This window comes from Caretta caretta, chromosome 4, assembly GCF_965140235.1.
Source record: "Caretta caretta isolate rCarCar2 chromosome 4, rCarCar1.hap1, whole genome shotgun sequence".
In the NCBI taxonomy this organism is placed as follows: Eukaryota; Metazoa; Chordata; order Testudines; family Cheloniidae; genus Caretta; species Caretta caretta.
Genome location: NC_134209.1, coordinates 103526605 through 103540577, shown reverse-complemented (window position 1 = coordinate 103540577; position 13973 = coordinate 103526605). Strand labels below are relative to the sequence as shown.

Here is a 13973-nt window from a genome sequence, read left to right as displayed (position 1 = left end):
CCAAAACATCCCCATCAGATATGTTTGATGTTTATTGGAAAATAAATGCTGTTGCCCATAACAAAAATCAATTTCTCATAATTTTAAGTCAAAATCTAAAGAGTGTTGGGTGATACCCAACTCTAATTGTGCTCAGAGCTGGAGAACACGTCACAGTTACTGATTTAGTCCTACGCAAGAGCATTATACATTGCAAGAGCTCATTGCTACAGATTTGTCATTTTCCTGCGGCTCCTCTAATCTTCAGCAAAGCTGTGAAAGAACTATTGCTTCATACAAAGGTGCAGTAATAAACCTGCGTGACTCATGCTAAAGATGGCTACATAATAGTGGTAGCTTGACAGAGACGAAGGGCTTGTCTAAACTGCCAATTTTCAGTGCTGTAAAGCGCCAGTGTAGACAGTGCACTAGGGCTGGGAGCTGCGCCCCTTGTGGAGGTGGTCTTTTTAGAGCGCTGGGAGAGCTTTCTCCCAGCGCTGCTGCAATCACACAAGCCACATTAAAGACAATGGGATAGAGAAATCATGGGGAAAAAACATCCCCCTGCATAAATTGCTGTTTAAAGGCAAGTTTAAAGAAGTAACATTTATATTGATTTCATAATATTAAGGCAACTCAGTTTGTGAAAATCCTGCCAATTTATCACAGTAAAGAAGGTTGAGGGGGATTTGCTGTTTCTCAAGACTTGCAAAGCCCCAAGGACATAGTCCAGTTATAATGACTCCCTACTCATTCTTTGTGGCCGTGTTTCTTAAGCTCATTTGCTCTGATGAGTTTAGGCCCTCTTCTTCACATGTGCTAGAGACATTATTCATATATACATGAAAGTAACACTCAACACTTACTGGTTTGGAGGCTGGCTCCAGCTCCCGGAAGGGGTGGGGCTCCAACAGAAGGGGTGGGGTTGGGGGACAGCCATCCGCGGGGCAGCTGCTCCTTCTCCCCCCCTGTTGGCGGCCTGAGGGGGGAAGGGGCAACAACATTAAAGTGCTGCTTGGGAACACTATCCCACCAAATGCAAACTTCCTCTTTTTTGCTACTTGGAACTTGGCTGAGAAACAACTGATGCTCCTGCTTTTTCATACCCTTTACAACGAGGCTCTCTTATTGCATGTTATCTTTCATGAGGATGTCCTTAAGATAGGTAGGGGAAACACTGTTCTCTGTATGGATGATGTTAGTAGAATTTGCTATTCTCGGAAGAATTCCTGAATTCAGTAAGCGTGTGGGGTTGGCAGCAAATGGGCACTCAACAAATCGAATCCTACATTATGAAGAGTTTAGGAATGAAAGACTCATTCGGTGCAATATTAGGAGTTCCATTATTGTCAGTACCTAGAACATGCATATTTTACTATTTGATCTAATTCTGTCAAGATGGTTCCTTGCAGCAATTGCTGTCTGTTGTGGATGTTTATTGGTATATCCAGACTGCTTTTAGTGCTCCTTTTCTTCATCTGCACACTCTCTTCCACCTTCTCGGCACTTGTAGAATTTATTCTATAACCGTCAATCTTTGAGTTCAGAAAGCTTAACTGCTATCACTTTATTAAGGAAGTTTTAACAGGTTTACAAATCCTAGCCATGTAAAAATCAGAGACAGTATAATAATTGTTACAACAGTTAGTTTTTCTTTAGAGAAACATTGGATCTCTTTATTTAACAGTGTTCCATGTTACCGAGTGAACCTCTTTACACTAGTTGTTTCTAGTGATTTTATTAAATTGACTGAAATCTCTGATTATACATATTTAACAATCCAGGCATATCCAAAAAAGTAGTCAAAAATGGGACAGAAATGCTGGGTTTTTTTGTTTTGCTTTTTGCAGGTGAATATACTTTGTTGAATAAATGATAATCATATATCCAAGTATCTATTTGTCTGTTTTGTGGGTATGTAATTGGTGCATTAATTTTTCTATAACAGCCACCTCCCATATTGTTTGAACCATTCCTCTAGAGATAACCTATTTTTCTTTTTCCAGTGGGAGGCACCTAGTAGCTGATGAGAGATTAATACTTTTCCTTTCATATCACTTCTGTTTTTGCTTCTGGACTGGGAACAGTATTTCTTTTGGCAAGTAATGTTTCTGAAGCTGTTTTAATTTCAGAGCTCTTGGCATTCTAAAGCGTAGAAGGTGTGGAAAGCTTATGGGAGGGGACAACCATAAGAAAAAGGGCATGAGGTGAGACAAAAGCCTCTGATTTATTTTTTTTTATTTGTCCTTCGAATAGTCATATATTTGAGCTTGAGGATGCTTTAATACCAGTATAGCTAAAGCAGCAAAACTTTTTAGTGTAGACAAGCTTTTAGTGACATTTCTTTAGCTTAATCTCCTACTCTCTCCATGCTCTACCCAATATCTCCCTTTTTAATCACTGTGGACAACACCATCCTCCTACCTGTCACTCAGGCCTATTAAATTCTTGGGGTCATTGTTGGCACCAGGGGGCTACTACCCCTGAGTGGATCTTTAATGGCTCCCAGCGGAGCAGATTACTGTCATACCAATGAAAAAGGTCCACAGTAATTAATTTGCATACACTGCAGTTTATTTGAAAAGGAATTACACAAGCGGTAAAGGGTTACATTAAGCACATAACTCCTACGGTAGACATTAAAGAACTATACATTAAGAGCTATACATTCCTCTTAGTGAGCCTCTCTTTCAAAAACATACACAAACAGGCCCTGTGCTAGCCTCACACAGTTCCTGCTCGGCAAACAGAGAAGGTGGTTACCAAATTCTATGGACGACTTCTCCTCTCCAGGTTTGTCTCCTTAGCCCTCTGGTCTTTCTCGGATTCCTTGACTGCCTGGAAACCCCTCTGGCTCACAGTCCTACTCGAGCCCATGGAGCAGAGTTTTGGCTACTCTGTCTAGCAGCGTTGCTTCTTTAAGCATTAATTAAGAAATCCCCCCAACAGTAATTTAATCTGCTTGATTTTTGTACTCTTTTTTTCTCGAAGGAGTCACATGTCTTAAAAGCATGCCCATGGGCGTGTGGCTACTAATTTTTACCTAATTAATACTTTAGGAGGAGACTGCAGAGTGGTGCCAACTGAAAATTGCCACACATTCGCTCCCTTATTAATCATTCACTTCAGCCCCCTGCGTGATGTCCTTTAACAGGGTTGAGATGCCCTGGTCAGCCCATGCTCCACTCAGGATGGATGTTCAGAACTCAGGATGTTTTACACATGTTGTTTGTTTCAAGTAAACATATTTGCTGACCCAAAGATCAGTATTGATCATACATGCACCATGGAGCCAGTCAGTTTCACCTCTGCCATCTGCCTGATGCTAAGAGAAGGATTCTGCTCCGAGAATCCTCTTTCACAGTTCAGTCATGTCAAGCCATGTTCTCATCATTCATTCAGTATGGCCATACCAATTCAGCACCATGCCCACTTTTAATTTTATTGCCCCTAATTCTTTTCCAGGAGTCGAAAAGCTGATATTTAAAATCTAAGGTAGAAGACAGGGACACACATCTCTGCTCTGTCTAATGGTAAACCTTGTCCCTCATGAAAACATTTATTTATATTCATATTGTTACCCACAATTTTCAGAACCCAAGCAATTCTCTCCCAACTGTTTCTCCCTAGGCGGTGTCAAGAATAAATCAATGGGGACAGAGTTCCTCTGATATATGATTGATACAATCAGAATGCTTTTATCTAAAACTACTTTTTATTAGGTCTCAAGCACACGCACACTCACTCGCTATAGCATTAGGTTCAGAACATCCTATATTTTTATATTTACTAAAAATAAGATGGTTTAGAGGAATCAGCAGCCAGTCTTCCAAGGGCCTTCCTTCTGTTTCACTGCTGGGGAACTTAAGTGTCAGATCCTTGCCCAAAGAAAAGCTTCCTAAGACTGCCCCAAAGCACACTTTCTAACTTTTTATAAAGCACATAACTCATAATAGCCCCTAATAGGCTAATAATTTCCCTAACAACAGCCAATAACAATTTATTATTCTCCTTATCAGCAAAACATTTCCAATCATAACAATAAACTTACATGTCAGAGGCACCTAAAACTTAAGTCAGCTGTCCAAACATTCATTGTTTTCATGGAACATTAACTCCCTGTCCCAGCCTCCCATTCTGATTAACAGAGGTGCAAACATGCAGCTGCACAGCCTTGCTGCTCAGGGCCTAAGATTATTTCTAGCTATATGATGTTCGGGTTTCAGTTGGCAGTGGTTGACCATACAAAATGGCTGACTGCGGGTACATACGGGAATGTGAAATTCAGGGGCTACAATCTAACTTTGCACCCTCTTTTTTAATATCACTAATGTTGGACCTAAACTAACCATCATTGTCTCTTTAAATATAACTGTAATTAAAAACTAACTGTATTTAAAAACAGTTGTATACTATTGGTGGAGCGTATAGCACAGGGGTGGGCAAACTGGAGGCCAGATCTGGCCTGTTAGGGCTTTGGATCCGGCCCCTGGGATTGCCCCCCCTGTGGCGCTGCAGGCCCCGCGCTGCTCCCAGAAGCGGCAGGCACCACATCCTGTGGCCCCGGAGGGAGGGGGAGCAGAGGGCTCCATGCGCTGCCCTCACCTGCAGCACTGACCCCTGTGGCTCCCATTGGTCACCGTTCCCAGCCAATGGGAGCTTCGGGGGAGGTATCCACAAACAAGGGCAGTGCGCGAAGCCCTCTGCCTCCCCTCCCTCAGGGGCCGCAGGGACGTGGTGCCAGCCCCTTTTGGGAGCGGCGTGGGGCCAGGGCAGGCAGGCAGGGAGCCTGCCCTGGCCCCAGTGTGCGCTGCTGCCACCCCGGAGCCGCTCCAGGTAAGCGGTGCTGGGCCAGATCCTGAACCCCAAACCCCTCCTGCACCCTGCAGCCCAACTCCCTGCCTTGAACCCCCTGCCGCACCCAGCCTGCACCCCAACCCCCTGCCGCACCCTACACCCCTTCTGCATCTCAGTCCCCTGCCCTGAGCCCCACTCCTGGTATAGCAGTACCTATATTAAGGTTACACCCATGTACTTCAGAATGAAAGGGTGTTAGCCTTTTGATTGAAATTTGGTAGGCCTGCTATAAGTCAGGTAGCAATTTTTTTTTTCTTACAATTTCACCAAAAGTGGTGGAGCCATTTTTAAGCATGGAGAAGGTGGGGGAGGAATGCAGTTTTTCTGCTAACAAAAATGTGTGCTGTTTTTTTAACAGCTTGTCATATCTTAGCTGGAGGTGACAGGTAAAATTGTTAGGGATGTAAACTGTCAAAATGAGTCTTTTGGTGGTCCAATGAAAATTACTTTTCGTTTGGTTTATTTATGAGCTTCATTCGGTTGGACAGTTGTGCCCATGAGAAACCCTACTGACTTCAATTAGGGCTACATCTAGGTGTGATGGCTGGTCTTACCTCATGGATCTTATAGAAGGAGTGGAGCTTTGGCCCACATTAAGGATTAGTGCATCAGGCATGTTTGCATGGACTTGGTTTAGAAGTCAAAGTTCTCTACTAACAGTTTTATTTGAATTAGGTTATGCTTGCAGATAGTGTAATGTGCATTTAAAAAAAAAAAAGTATACTGAATATCTTTAAGCCCAGAGAAAAATGTGCGTGGTTTTGCAAACATGCTTACAGGAAGGCTGCAATCCTGCAAACACAGCAGGTACATAACTTCACAGTGAGACTGATCAACATAAGTAAAGTATTTTCACTTTCTTAAGTGTTAGAAGGATTGGGGTCTGAGAAAGTACTTGGTTACAAGGACTACAGAAAACACAGCATTTAAAAAAGAACTTTTTTCTTAACTGCAAGATAGGAGAACCTAATTTTAACAACAGCATTTTATAGTACTGGTGTTTTAAGGCCCCTCCCCCCCCAAAAAACCAACCACTCCCAAGCAATGCTTCCATCATATTTTGCATGTGTCATAACAGTGCCATGGAAAAGATGCAGAGAACAGGAGTGTTAAACTTTTGCAGCAAAATTCTAACTGTGCCAGAATTAACCACATTTTCAGAAGTACCACCTTAGATAATGAAAAGGAGTACTTGTGGCACCTTAGAGACTAACCAATTTATTTGAGCATGAGCTTTCGTGAGCTACAGAAGTGAGCTGTAGCTCACAAAAGCTCATGCTCAAATAAATTGGTTAGTCTCTAAGGTGCCACAAGTACTCCTTTTCTTTTTGCGAATACAGACTAACACGGCTGTTACTCTGAAACCTTAGATAATGAGTTACAGACATTACAGAAGAGGTAAAATGAGACATAAGAATAGAGGAAATATAAAGATAAATAGGTAATGCTGGTTGGAAAATGCTCAAACCAACTTACATGCTGCTTATAATTCAATTATTATTACTGCCTAGTAGTTGTTTGAAGTAATCCAAATCCTTTGTGTTTAGCAAGAGGATCTTTCTAATCTGTGAATAAATTAATCATCCAAATCAATTTGATTCATGTATGGAAAAAAATATCCTGCAGAGTTGGTATTAAAACCATTTTAGAAACAGAATGTGCTTAGTTTGTATTATGGCAACAAAAGGCAAGTTCTGTAGAGAATTAGACCAAGTCTGCATTTCACTAAAATCTTGCAATTAAATACCTTTTGCAGTGGTTGAAACTACAAATCCCCAAAATTGCTCACTATGTGTCTGTTCGTCCAGAGTCCATTAAAATGTTGGGGAGTCTGCCCATTGACTTCAGTTTTGGATCAGGCACTTTTTCAGTTATTTGCCCCCATAAAGATTTAATCTGTACACATGAGAATAATATGATTCCCTCACATCTTTAAATCCCAGCTCTGTTTTTCAATCCATAGTTCAGATTTTCAGGTCCGATAGGTTTACACTTGGTGAGGAGGAGGGAAAGGAGGCCTAAAGCTGTCTTTTCACCACCAGACTGGCACAACTTCTACACTAAGGGGAGCTGAGAGGGGCTAGCATAGAGCCTGCTATATTGGCCCTAGGGCGGTTAAGGATTTTCTCATACCTGGACAATCTCCATCTGTCTTGTTGGGCCCACTCTCTGGCCCATTTATGTTGTTGGAGTTGCACAAAGGGGGCGGAATGAGGCCTAAGAATCTTGCCATGTGTATGGGACAGAAGTTGTTAATTTTGCTGTTGATCATTAGTAATGAGGTAATTATTTTCAAGTGTTTATCTTGGTTCAGATTACTTTGAAGATATGTGAGGTGAGATTAATAATTTCTTTGAGTATTTAACTGAAAATATTGTACTGAGATCACTTTTTCTGTTGAATTTAAAAAACATTATTTGCACAACAAGATTTTGGAAAACTCAAGCACAATATTATATTTGATCCTATGTGAGGCCATGATTTAGGAAATGACTAAGTCAGTAGAGAACCTAGTAAAGGAATGTTAATGTTATCAGAGAAATAATCTACACTTTTATTACATGTTCACCTGAAATAATCAGGAAGGTTTATATCTTCTGGAACTGTAAAAGCATCAGTAAGTTGTCATTTTTATATAAATGCCCTTTATGAGGGATGATTGACTTGCTAGCTAAAAGATGCATTGTCACATCACAAACGGTTAATGTTTTAAAGCAATGATAGAATAATTAATGCCTCACTCATTTTATTTAAGAGAAGGTTTAGTATTTTAATTAGCAGTGTTCAAAAATCGGGGAATTTATTTTGCAAAATTAATTTTTGTGCAAGTTGTGAAAAGGAACAGCTTTCAGAATTTTTCATGAAAATATTTATTTTTGAAAATCATTTATGTGTGGGGTGTTTAGTTTTTGCACACATACCCCATTATCACCCTGTTTTTCCACCAGAAAAAGGAGGGAGGGGAAGAAAGAGGAGGAAAAAGAAAAAATAATAATATACTGAAAAATGACTACATTGTTTTCTTTTGTATTGTTGAAAAATAGAAAATGAAAAAAACAAACCAATTTTTTTCACAAAGACTCTTCATTTAGAAAATGGTTTTAGGAAAAAATGTTTAAAAATTTTCGATCGGCTTTAATTTTAATATGAAGTGTTTGTCAGCCTATACCTGCTATTAACTTTATAGGAGGAGGGGAGAGGATGATTGAGTAATTAATTAATTAATTAATTTTATACTGTCTAAAGAGAGAGAGGTAAACACTATAAAACACCCCTTTGTGCAAGTGTAGCCTAGGATAAATTAATTTATATAGGAGTTATAACTTTACAATGTAAGGGCTAGCTATTGGATGATTCATAATAAATTGTTGGCAGAGGCGTAGCCATGTTTGTCCCAGGATATTAGAGAGACAAGATGGGTGAGGGTAATATCTTTTATTGGATCAACTTTCCAGTGTACCTGAGGAAGAGCTCTGTGTAAGCTCAAAAGCTTGTCTCCGTCACCAACACAAGTGATCCAATAAAAGATACGGCCTCATCCACCTGGTCTCTCCTAAGAAGTTATCTTTCTAGGTTGATCTTGTTAAATTTGCAAAGGTAATCATGTTTCTATCTGATTAATATTTGGACAGATGACATACTGTGCTGTATTACGAACTGTTTGCATCCTTGTAGGAATAACAGAGGATAGCAACGGTGTGTGATGCTATGATCTCTTATGCAAACCTAGATTTGGCATGGTGGGCTCTTGGATGAAACAGTTGGGAGTATGTCGATACTTCAGTTAGACACCCACGACTGGTATGTGCCAGCTAACTTGGGCTCATGGCTCTCGGGTTAAGGGACTGTTTAATTGTAGTGTAGATATTTGGGCTTGAGCTGGAGCCTGGGCTCTCAGACCTTGCGACTAAACAGCTCTTTAGCCCAAGTCAGCTGGCACAGACCAGCTGTGGATGTCTAATTGCAGGCATACCCTTGGAAAAAAGCAATCCAGGAAGCATTTGCATATTTTGTGCAGCTGCAGGACTTGTACTTCTCTCTCTCTCCTCCCCCCCCCCCGCTTTATTTCATGTTCAGGAATGTTTTGCACCCTGGGGGAGGGCTGGGTCAGGCATTTTTCCTGAGGTGTTCTGGAGAGCAAGCTTCCTTATCAGTTGGAATGGAGGAGTTGGCTTGGGAAAAGCTTGTCACTTTATTCCTTTCTCTCTGTCTCCCCTTATTTAGTTAATTTTTAATTAAGGAAATTGTTCCCTGGAAATATTTTTGTGAAGGCGAAGTGAAGAATGACTATTTACATACAAAATAGTTAGGACGGTCCCAACTAATTTCTGCATTCCCAAGTATATTTGATTTGTTCAAGAATAAAAGGGTGGAAGAAAATCAAGTAGGTGGTGAGTCCATAGGGGAGGTTTTTGAACAGTGGTGAAGGGAAGGAAGAGCATGCCAGAGCAGAGAGGAGCATCAGGAAAGTGGGTGGAGCTGTGACATCCCCATTGGTTAGAGAAGGAGGAGGAAGAGATGCAGCCCTGTGGGGAAGGAGGAGATAAAGAGGTAGCCCTGGGCACAATGGGGAGGAGCAGGAGTCATGAGCCTGGATAGATAAGTAAAGTTACAGATGGGAGAAAACTGAGAGTTTGAGATGTATCTATAGCAAGTGATGGCTGGAGGAGGAGGATGTGGGTGGTGGTTAGTTGGAGATATGGCTAGGCACAGGAGACTAAGGAAAAAATCAGAGCAGTAGCAACATGGCTGCAGTTGGCATGGGAACAGGTGAAGGACAGGTGCTCCAGGGAAGCTGAGAGGAGAGTAGGAGCTGCAATTTGAGAGGAGTGTGAGACCAAAGGACTTTTCACTTCATCTCACAACTGTGCCCAACTTGCCAGGAAATGTGACATGGAGATCCCAATGGGGTTCCTACGCTAAGCTGACCTCTTCCACTTTCTGCCCAGGCTTTGAAATGGACTCTTTCATTTCCGCATTGCACAGTGTAAATGCAGGAATAAAATAGTACAAGTATAAAATAATGCACTTGAGGTTAGAGAAAAAAGACCCACTCCAGTTTTCATAAGATCACACATTGAAAAATATAGTGTGTGCACTGGGACACTTGCATGGCTTTTTTGTTTGTGAGGAGACATCCTCTCTGTCTAGTTGTTTCAGCCTCCCTTTCCTCCCCTTACACTTTCACCTGCATAGTTTTCCTGGCCCTTAGATCAGAGTTGTCTGCAACCCTATTCATCAAAGTGCTGCAAAGCCTCAGAATCCTTCTAAAGTAATCACTAAACCTCAATGAGCAGCTAGGCTCTTAAAACCCTTTAAATGAAAGCTTTACTGAATAGACACAGTGCAAAATTATAATTGTGTTTATATTCTCGTCGCACCTGCAGGAGCAGGGCTCTGTTGTGCCATGTGCTGCACAGGAGGATGGAGTCCCTGCCCCCAGAGAGCTTACAGTCAAAGGAAAGGAAATGGTCAACAAATATGTGTTGGGTTTATAAATAATCTCAAGCAAGTAGCTTTATTTTCATTGTGGAACACAAGACTCTCTTTCACCAAATCCATATTTTAGTAAATGTCTCCATTGGCTCTCTCGTCCCCAGTGATTGGGGGGTGATGGGGCGGGGGGGGAATCATAACATGGAACAAAGTCCACTGGAAACTACACTTTTCTCCTGTGGTATATCCTCTTAATCAGGGGTTCTCAAACTGGGGATTGGGACCCCTCAGGGGGTCGTGAGGTTATTACATGGGGGTCATGAGTTGTCAGCCTCCAACCCAAACCCCACTTTGCCTCCAGCTTCTATAATGGTGTTAAATATATAAAAAAGTGATTTTAATTTATAAGGTGGGGTCACACTCAGAGGCTTGCTATGTGAAAGGGGTCACCAGTACAAAAGTTCGAGAACCACAGCTGTTAATTATCCTCTGAGGCAAGGGGGTTTGGATCCTGCAGAGTCAATATGGTGTGTGGTGATCTGAAAACCCCATAGAGAAACTGGGCTCCATCCTCCTGGATCCTGCACCTCTCCAGCTGGTCCCCTTTCCCACAAGAAGCATTGCTTGTTTAGATTAACATTGCCATGGCTTTCACCCACATCACTCAGTGTGAAATCCTGGCCCCATTGAAGTCAATGGCAAAATTCCGATTGACTTCAATAGAGAGAGGATTTAATCTTTGTGTATACCAGGTAGAAGGGGCTAGAAGGTGCAGAAGATAATGCTTGCTTGGATTTCCACTGGGAAATACACTAGATCAGGGGTTCTCAACCTCTTTCTTTCTGAGGTCCCCCAACTTGCTATAAAAACTCCATGGCCCAACTGTGTCACAACAACTGATTTTCTGCACATAAAAGCCAGAGCCATTGTTAGGGGGTAGTAAGGAGGCGCTACACCACATAGGGGCACTGTGAAGTTAAGTTGCTCAGGCTTTGGCTTCAGACCCAGGTGGTGCGGCCCCGGGCTGCAGTCCCGTGTGGCGGAACTTCGGCTTTCTACCTTGGGCTCTAGCGAGTCTAGTATCAGCCATGCTTGGCGGACCCCCTGAAACCTGCTCACGGCCCTCCCAGGGGCCTCTGTGGGAGCATGCCACAGAGAAGGCCACTTTCCAGCCACACTTGTTCACAAACCACCCTGATCACACAGAGTTCTGGAAAGGGCTCACCACCTCCTATGTGCCCCAACCCCAGTTACATAAGAGGAGAGAAATTCAGGCCTAAGCTGTGTCTTCAGTGCCTGATACTTTGTCCATTGAAGGCTTCCGTCAACTTTAGTTGTGCAAGATCAAACCCTGTGTTTCTGGCCTTTTTGTGAAAAATGAGCTTAAAAGTCTTCCCACTCAGTCAGCTTGAATTCTACAGCCCTCTTGCTGCACTGAAGGTGTATTAGGAGAGTGATTGGTATCATTATGCAGGCCCTCTGCAAATAATAAAGAAGCTTAGGGAGGAGGGATAGCTCAGTGGTTTGAGCATTGGCCTGCTAAATCCAGGGCTGTGAGTTCAATCCTTGAGGGGGCCATTTAGGGATCTGGGGCAAAAATTGGGGATTGGTCCTGCTTTGAGCAGGGGGTTAGACTAGATGACCTCCTGAGGTCCCTTCCACGCCTCATATTTTATGATTCTAATGCAAAGACAGGCATGCATGTGAGTCTGGCAAAAATATACAAATCTTGTCATGGAACACAGAAAATACAGTAGGATATGGCTTCTGTGTACTGGAACCTAATGTGAGATCCAGAAATGAAAACTGTACATTTTGCAGATTTCCTCTCCTTTCCGTTCCCTCCACCCCTCATATACTGGTATTGAGATATCCGCTATACAAAAACAGGATATCGTCAGCTAGCAGCAGCTTCACTGTTGATCTAGGAAACTAAATATAATACTTACGAAACAAGAAACTACAGTCTAAGAAGCAGAGCTACTAAGCATGGTGGGGAAAATAAACACATTTCTTGCTAGAATCAAAGTTGAGGTGAGTAGAACAGAAACTTTGCTATCAGGTTTATCTGTTATGGCAGAGGAAAGCCTGACCTAAAAGGAATTCCTTTTAAAATTCTGCTGCCAGATGAGCTAGCAGGCTCGGCTGGTTATGCAGCCTAGGGAATGGGAAGATGAGTGCCCTGGTGAGATGGCTGGCGATCCCGGTTTGACCATGGAGGGATAATCAGTAGGGCTCTGTGTTTGTCACAGAGGTCATGGAAGTCACGGATTCTGTGACTTATCATAGAATATCAGGGTTGGAAGAGACCTCAGGAGGTCATCTAGTCCAACCCCCTGCTCAAAGCAGGACCAATCCCCAATTTTTGCCCCAGAGCCCTAAATGGCCCCCTCAAGGATTGAAGTCACAACCCTGGGTTTAGCAGGCCAATGTTCAAACCACTGAGCTATCCCTCCCCGTGTGACCTACACGATTTCTGCAGCGGCTGTTGTGGCTGGCCCCAGGGACCGCCGGAGCAGTGGTCCCAGAGGCGGCCGGAGCAGCCGCTGGCCCCCCGGGGCTCTTCCCTCCCCGCCCCCGTGGCTCCCCCCGGCAGCTGGTGCCGAGGGCTCCACACCCCACCCCAGCTGATGCCTTGGGCTCCCCCACTGGCAGTGCCCCCCCTTCCGTCCCTCCTCCCGCCCCAAGATTCAATCAGGGATATTTATGGTATAAGTTATGTACAGGACGCAGGCTGTGATTTTTTTGTTTCTTGCCGATGATCTGTCCATGACTTTTACTAAAAATACCCATACCTAAATTGTAGCCTTAATATTTGGTAAATGACTAGAAGAGGAATCAAACATGTCAAATGGTGGTTGGTGGTCATCTGTGTCTGTCAGAGGCCTAGGAAGAAATAACCCCCTTGGCCTCTGTTCCTGGGCTGGAAAAGCAGGATCATGATAAGAAAGCTGGGATGCTGCAGAGAAATAACACAAGTGAGAATTGAGACCTATAGCTGGTTGTAATATATGCAACTCAGACTGCAGGGCCCACAATTCCAAGAGGCCTCTGTGTGAGGTGCAGGAGCTCTGTCTTCACACATCCCACAAATGCCACTATTCTCTCATGCTTCTCATAAGGAAAGGCCTGTTGGAAGCTGACTCTTAACAAAAATATTAAATAAGACAGGTCATTGTCATGGCTATTTAATCTTTAAATGTAGGGGATTTGTTTTGTTTTATCAAATCCAAATTTAAATGATAGGCTGTGTACATAAAGCGGCACTAGAATTCTAGAGCATCTCTGAACTACCGGACTGCCACTCTTACTGTAAATGCTAGAGGGCCTACAGACCCGTAAATCTGCAAAAGAATTTACGTAACAGTATATGTATGGGATACTGAGCGGTGTAAATATAGCTGGTTGGGTTACTGCTTAAATCAAGGACTTTCTCTTGTTTAGTGGGATTGAAAAATGCCTTAGATTATGTTACTGTAAAGGTATTGAAGTATATTAGATATCCTGTGCTGGCCTAGCTTTCTGAGTGAAGAGCATGCAATATTGTCTTATAATGGACAATATATAGCCCTGAACATCTTTCTCACTTGGAAAAGGAGTACTTGTGGCACCTTAGAGACTAACAAATTTAAGGTGCCACAAGTACTCCTTTTCTTTTTGCGAATACAGACTAACACGGCTGCTACTCTGAAATTTCTCAC

The 13973-nt window shown here is 42.7% G+C and overlaps 1 protein-coding gene across 7 annotated transcripts in view; it reads left to right on the top strand.

Moving 5' to 3' along the window:
• Nucleotides 1-13973, top strand: part of ATP10D (ATPase phospholipid transporting 10D (putative)) — a 118174-nt gene that overhangs the window by 49100 nt on the left and 55101 nt on the right. Inside the window, exon 1 of one of the 7 annotated variants that reach the window (XM_075127939.1) lies at nucleotides 2167-2186. The exons of the other annotated variants lie outside the window; for them this stretch is intronic. Coding sequence (XP_074984040.1) covers nucleotides 2182-2186 — 5 coding nt within the window. The 5' untranslated portion in view covers nucleotides 2167-2181. Of the gene's footprint in view, nucleotides 1-2166; nucleotides 2187-13973 lie in introns of those variants that run through there. 7 annotated transcript variants of the gene reach the window in all.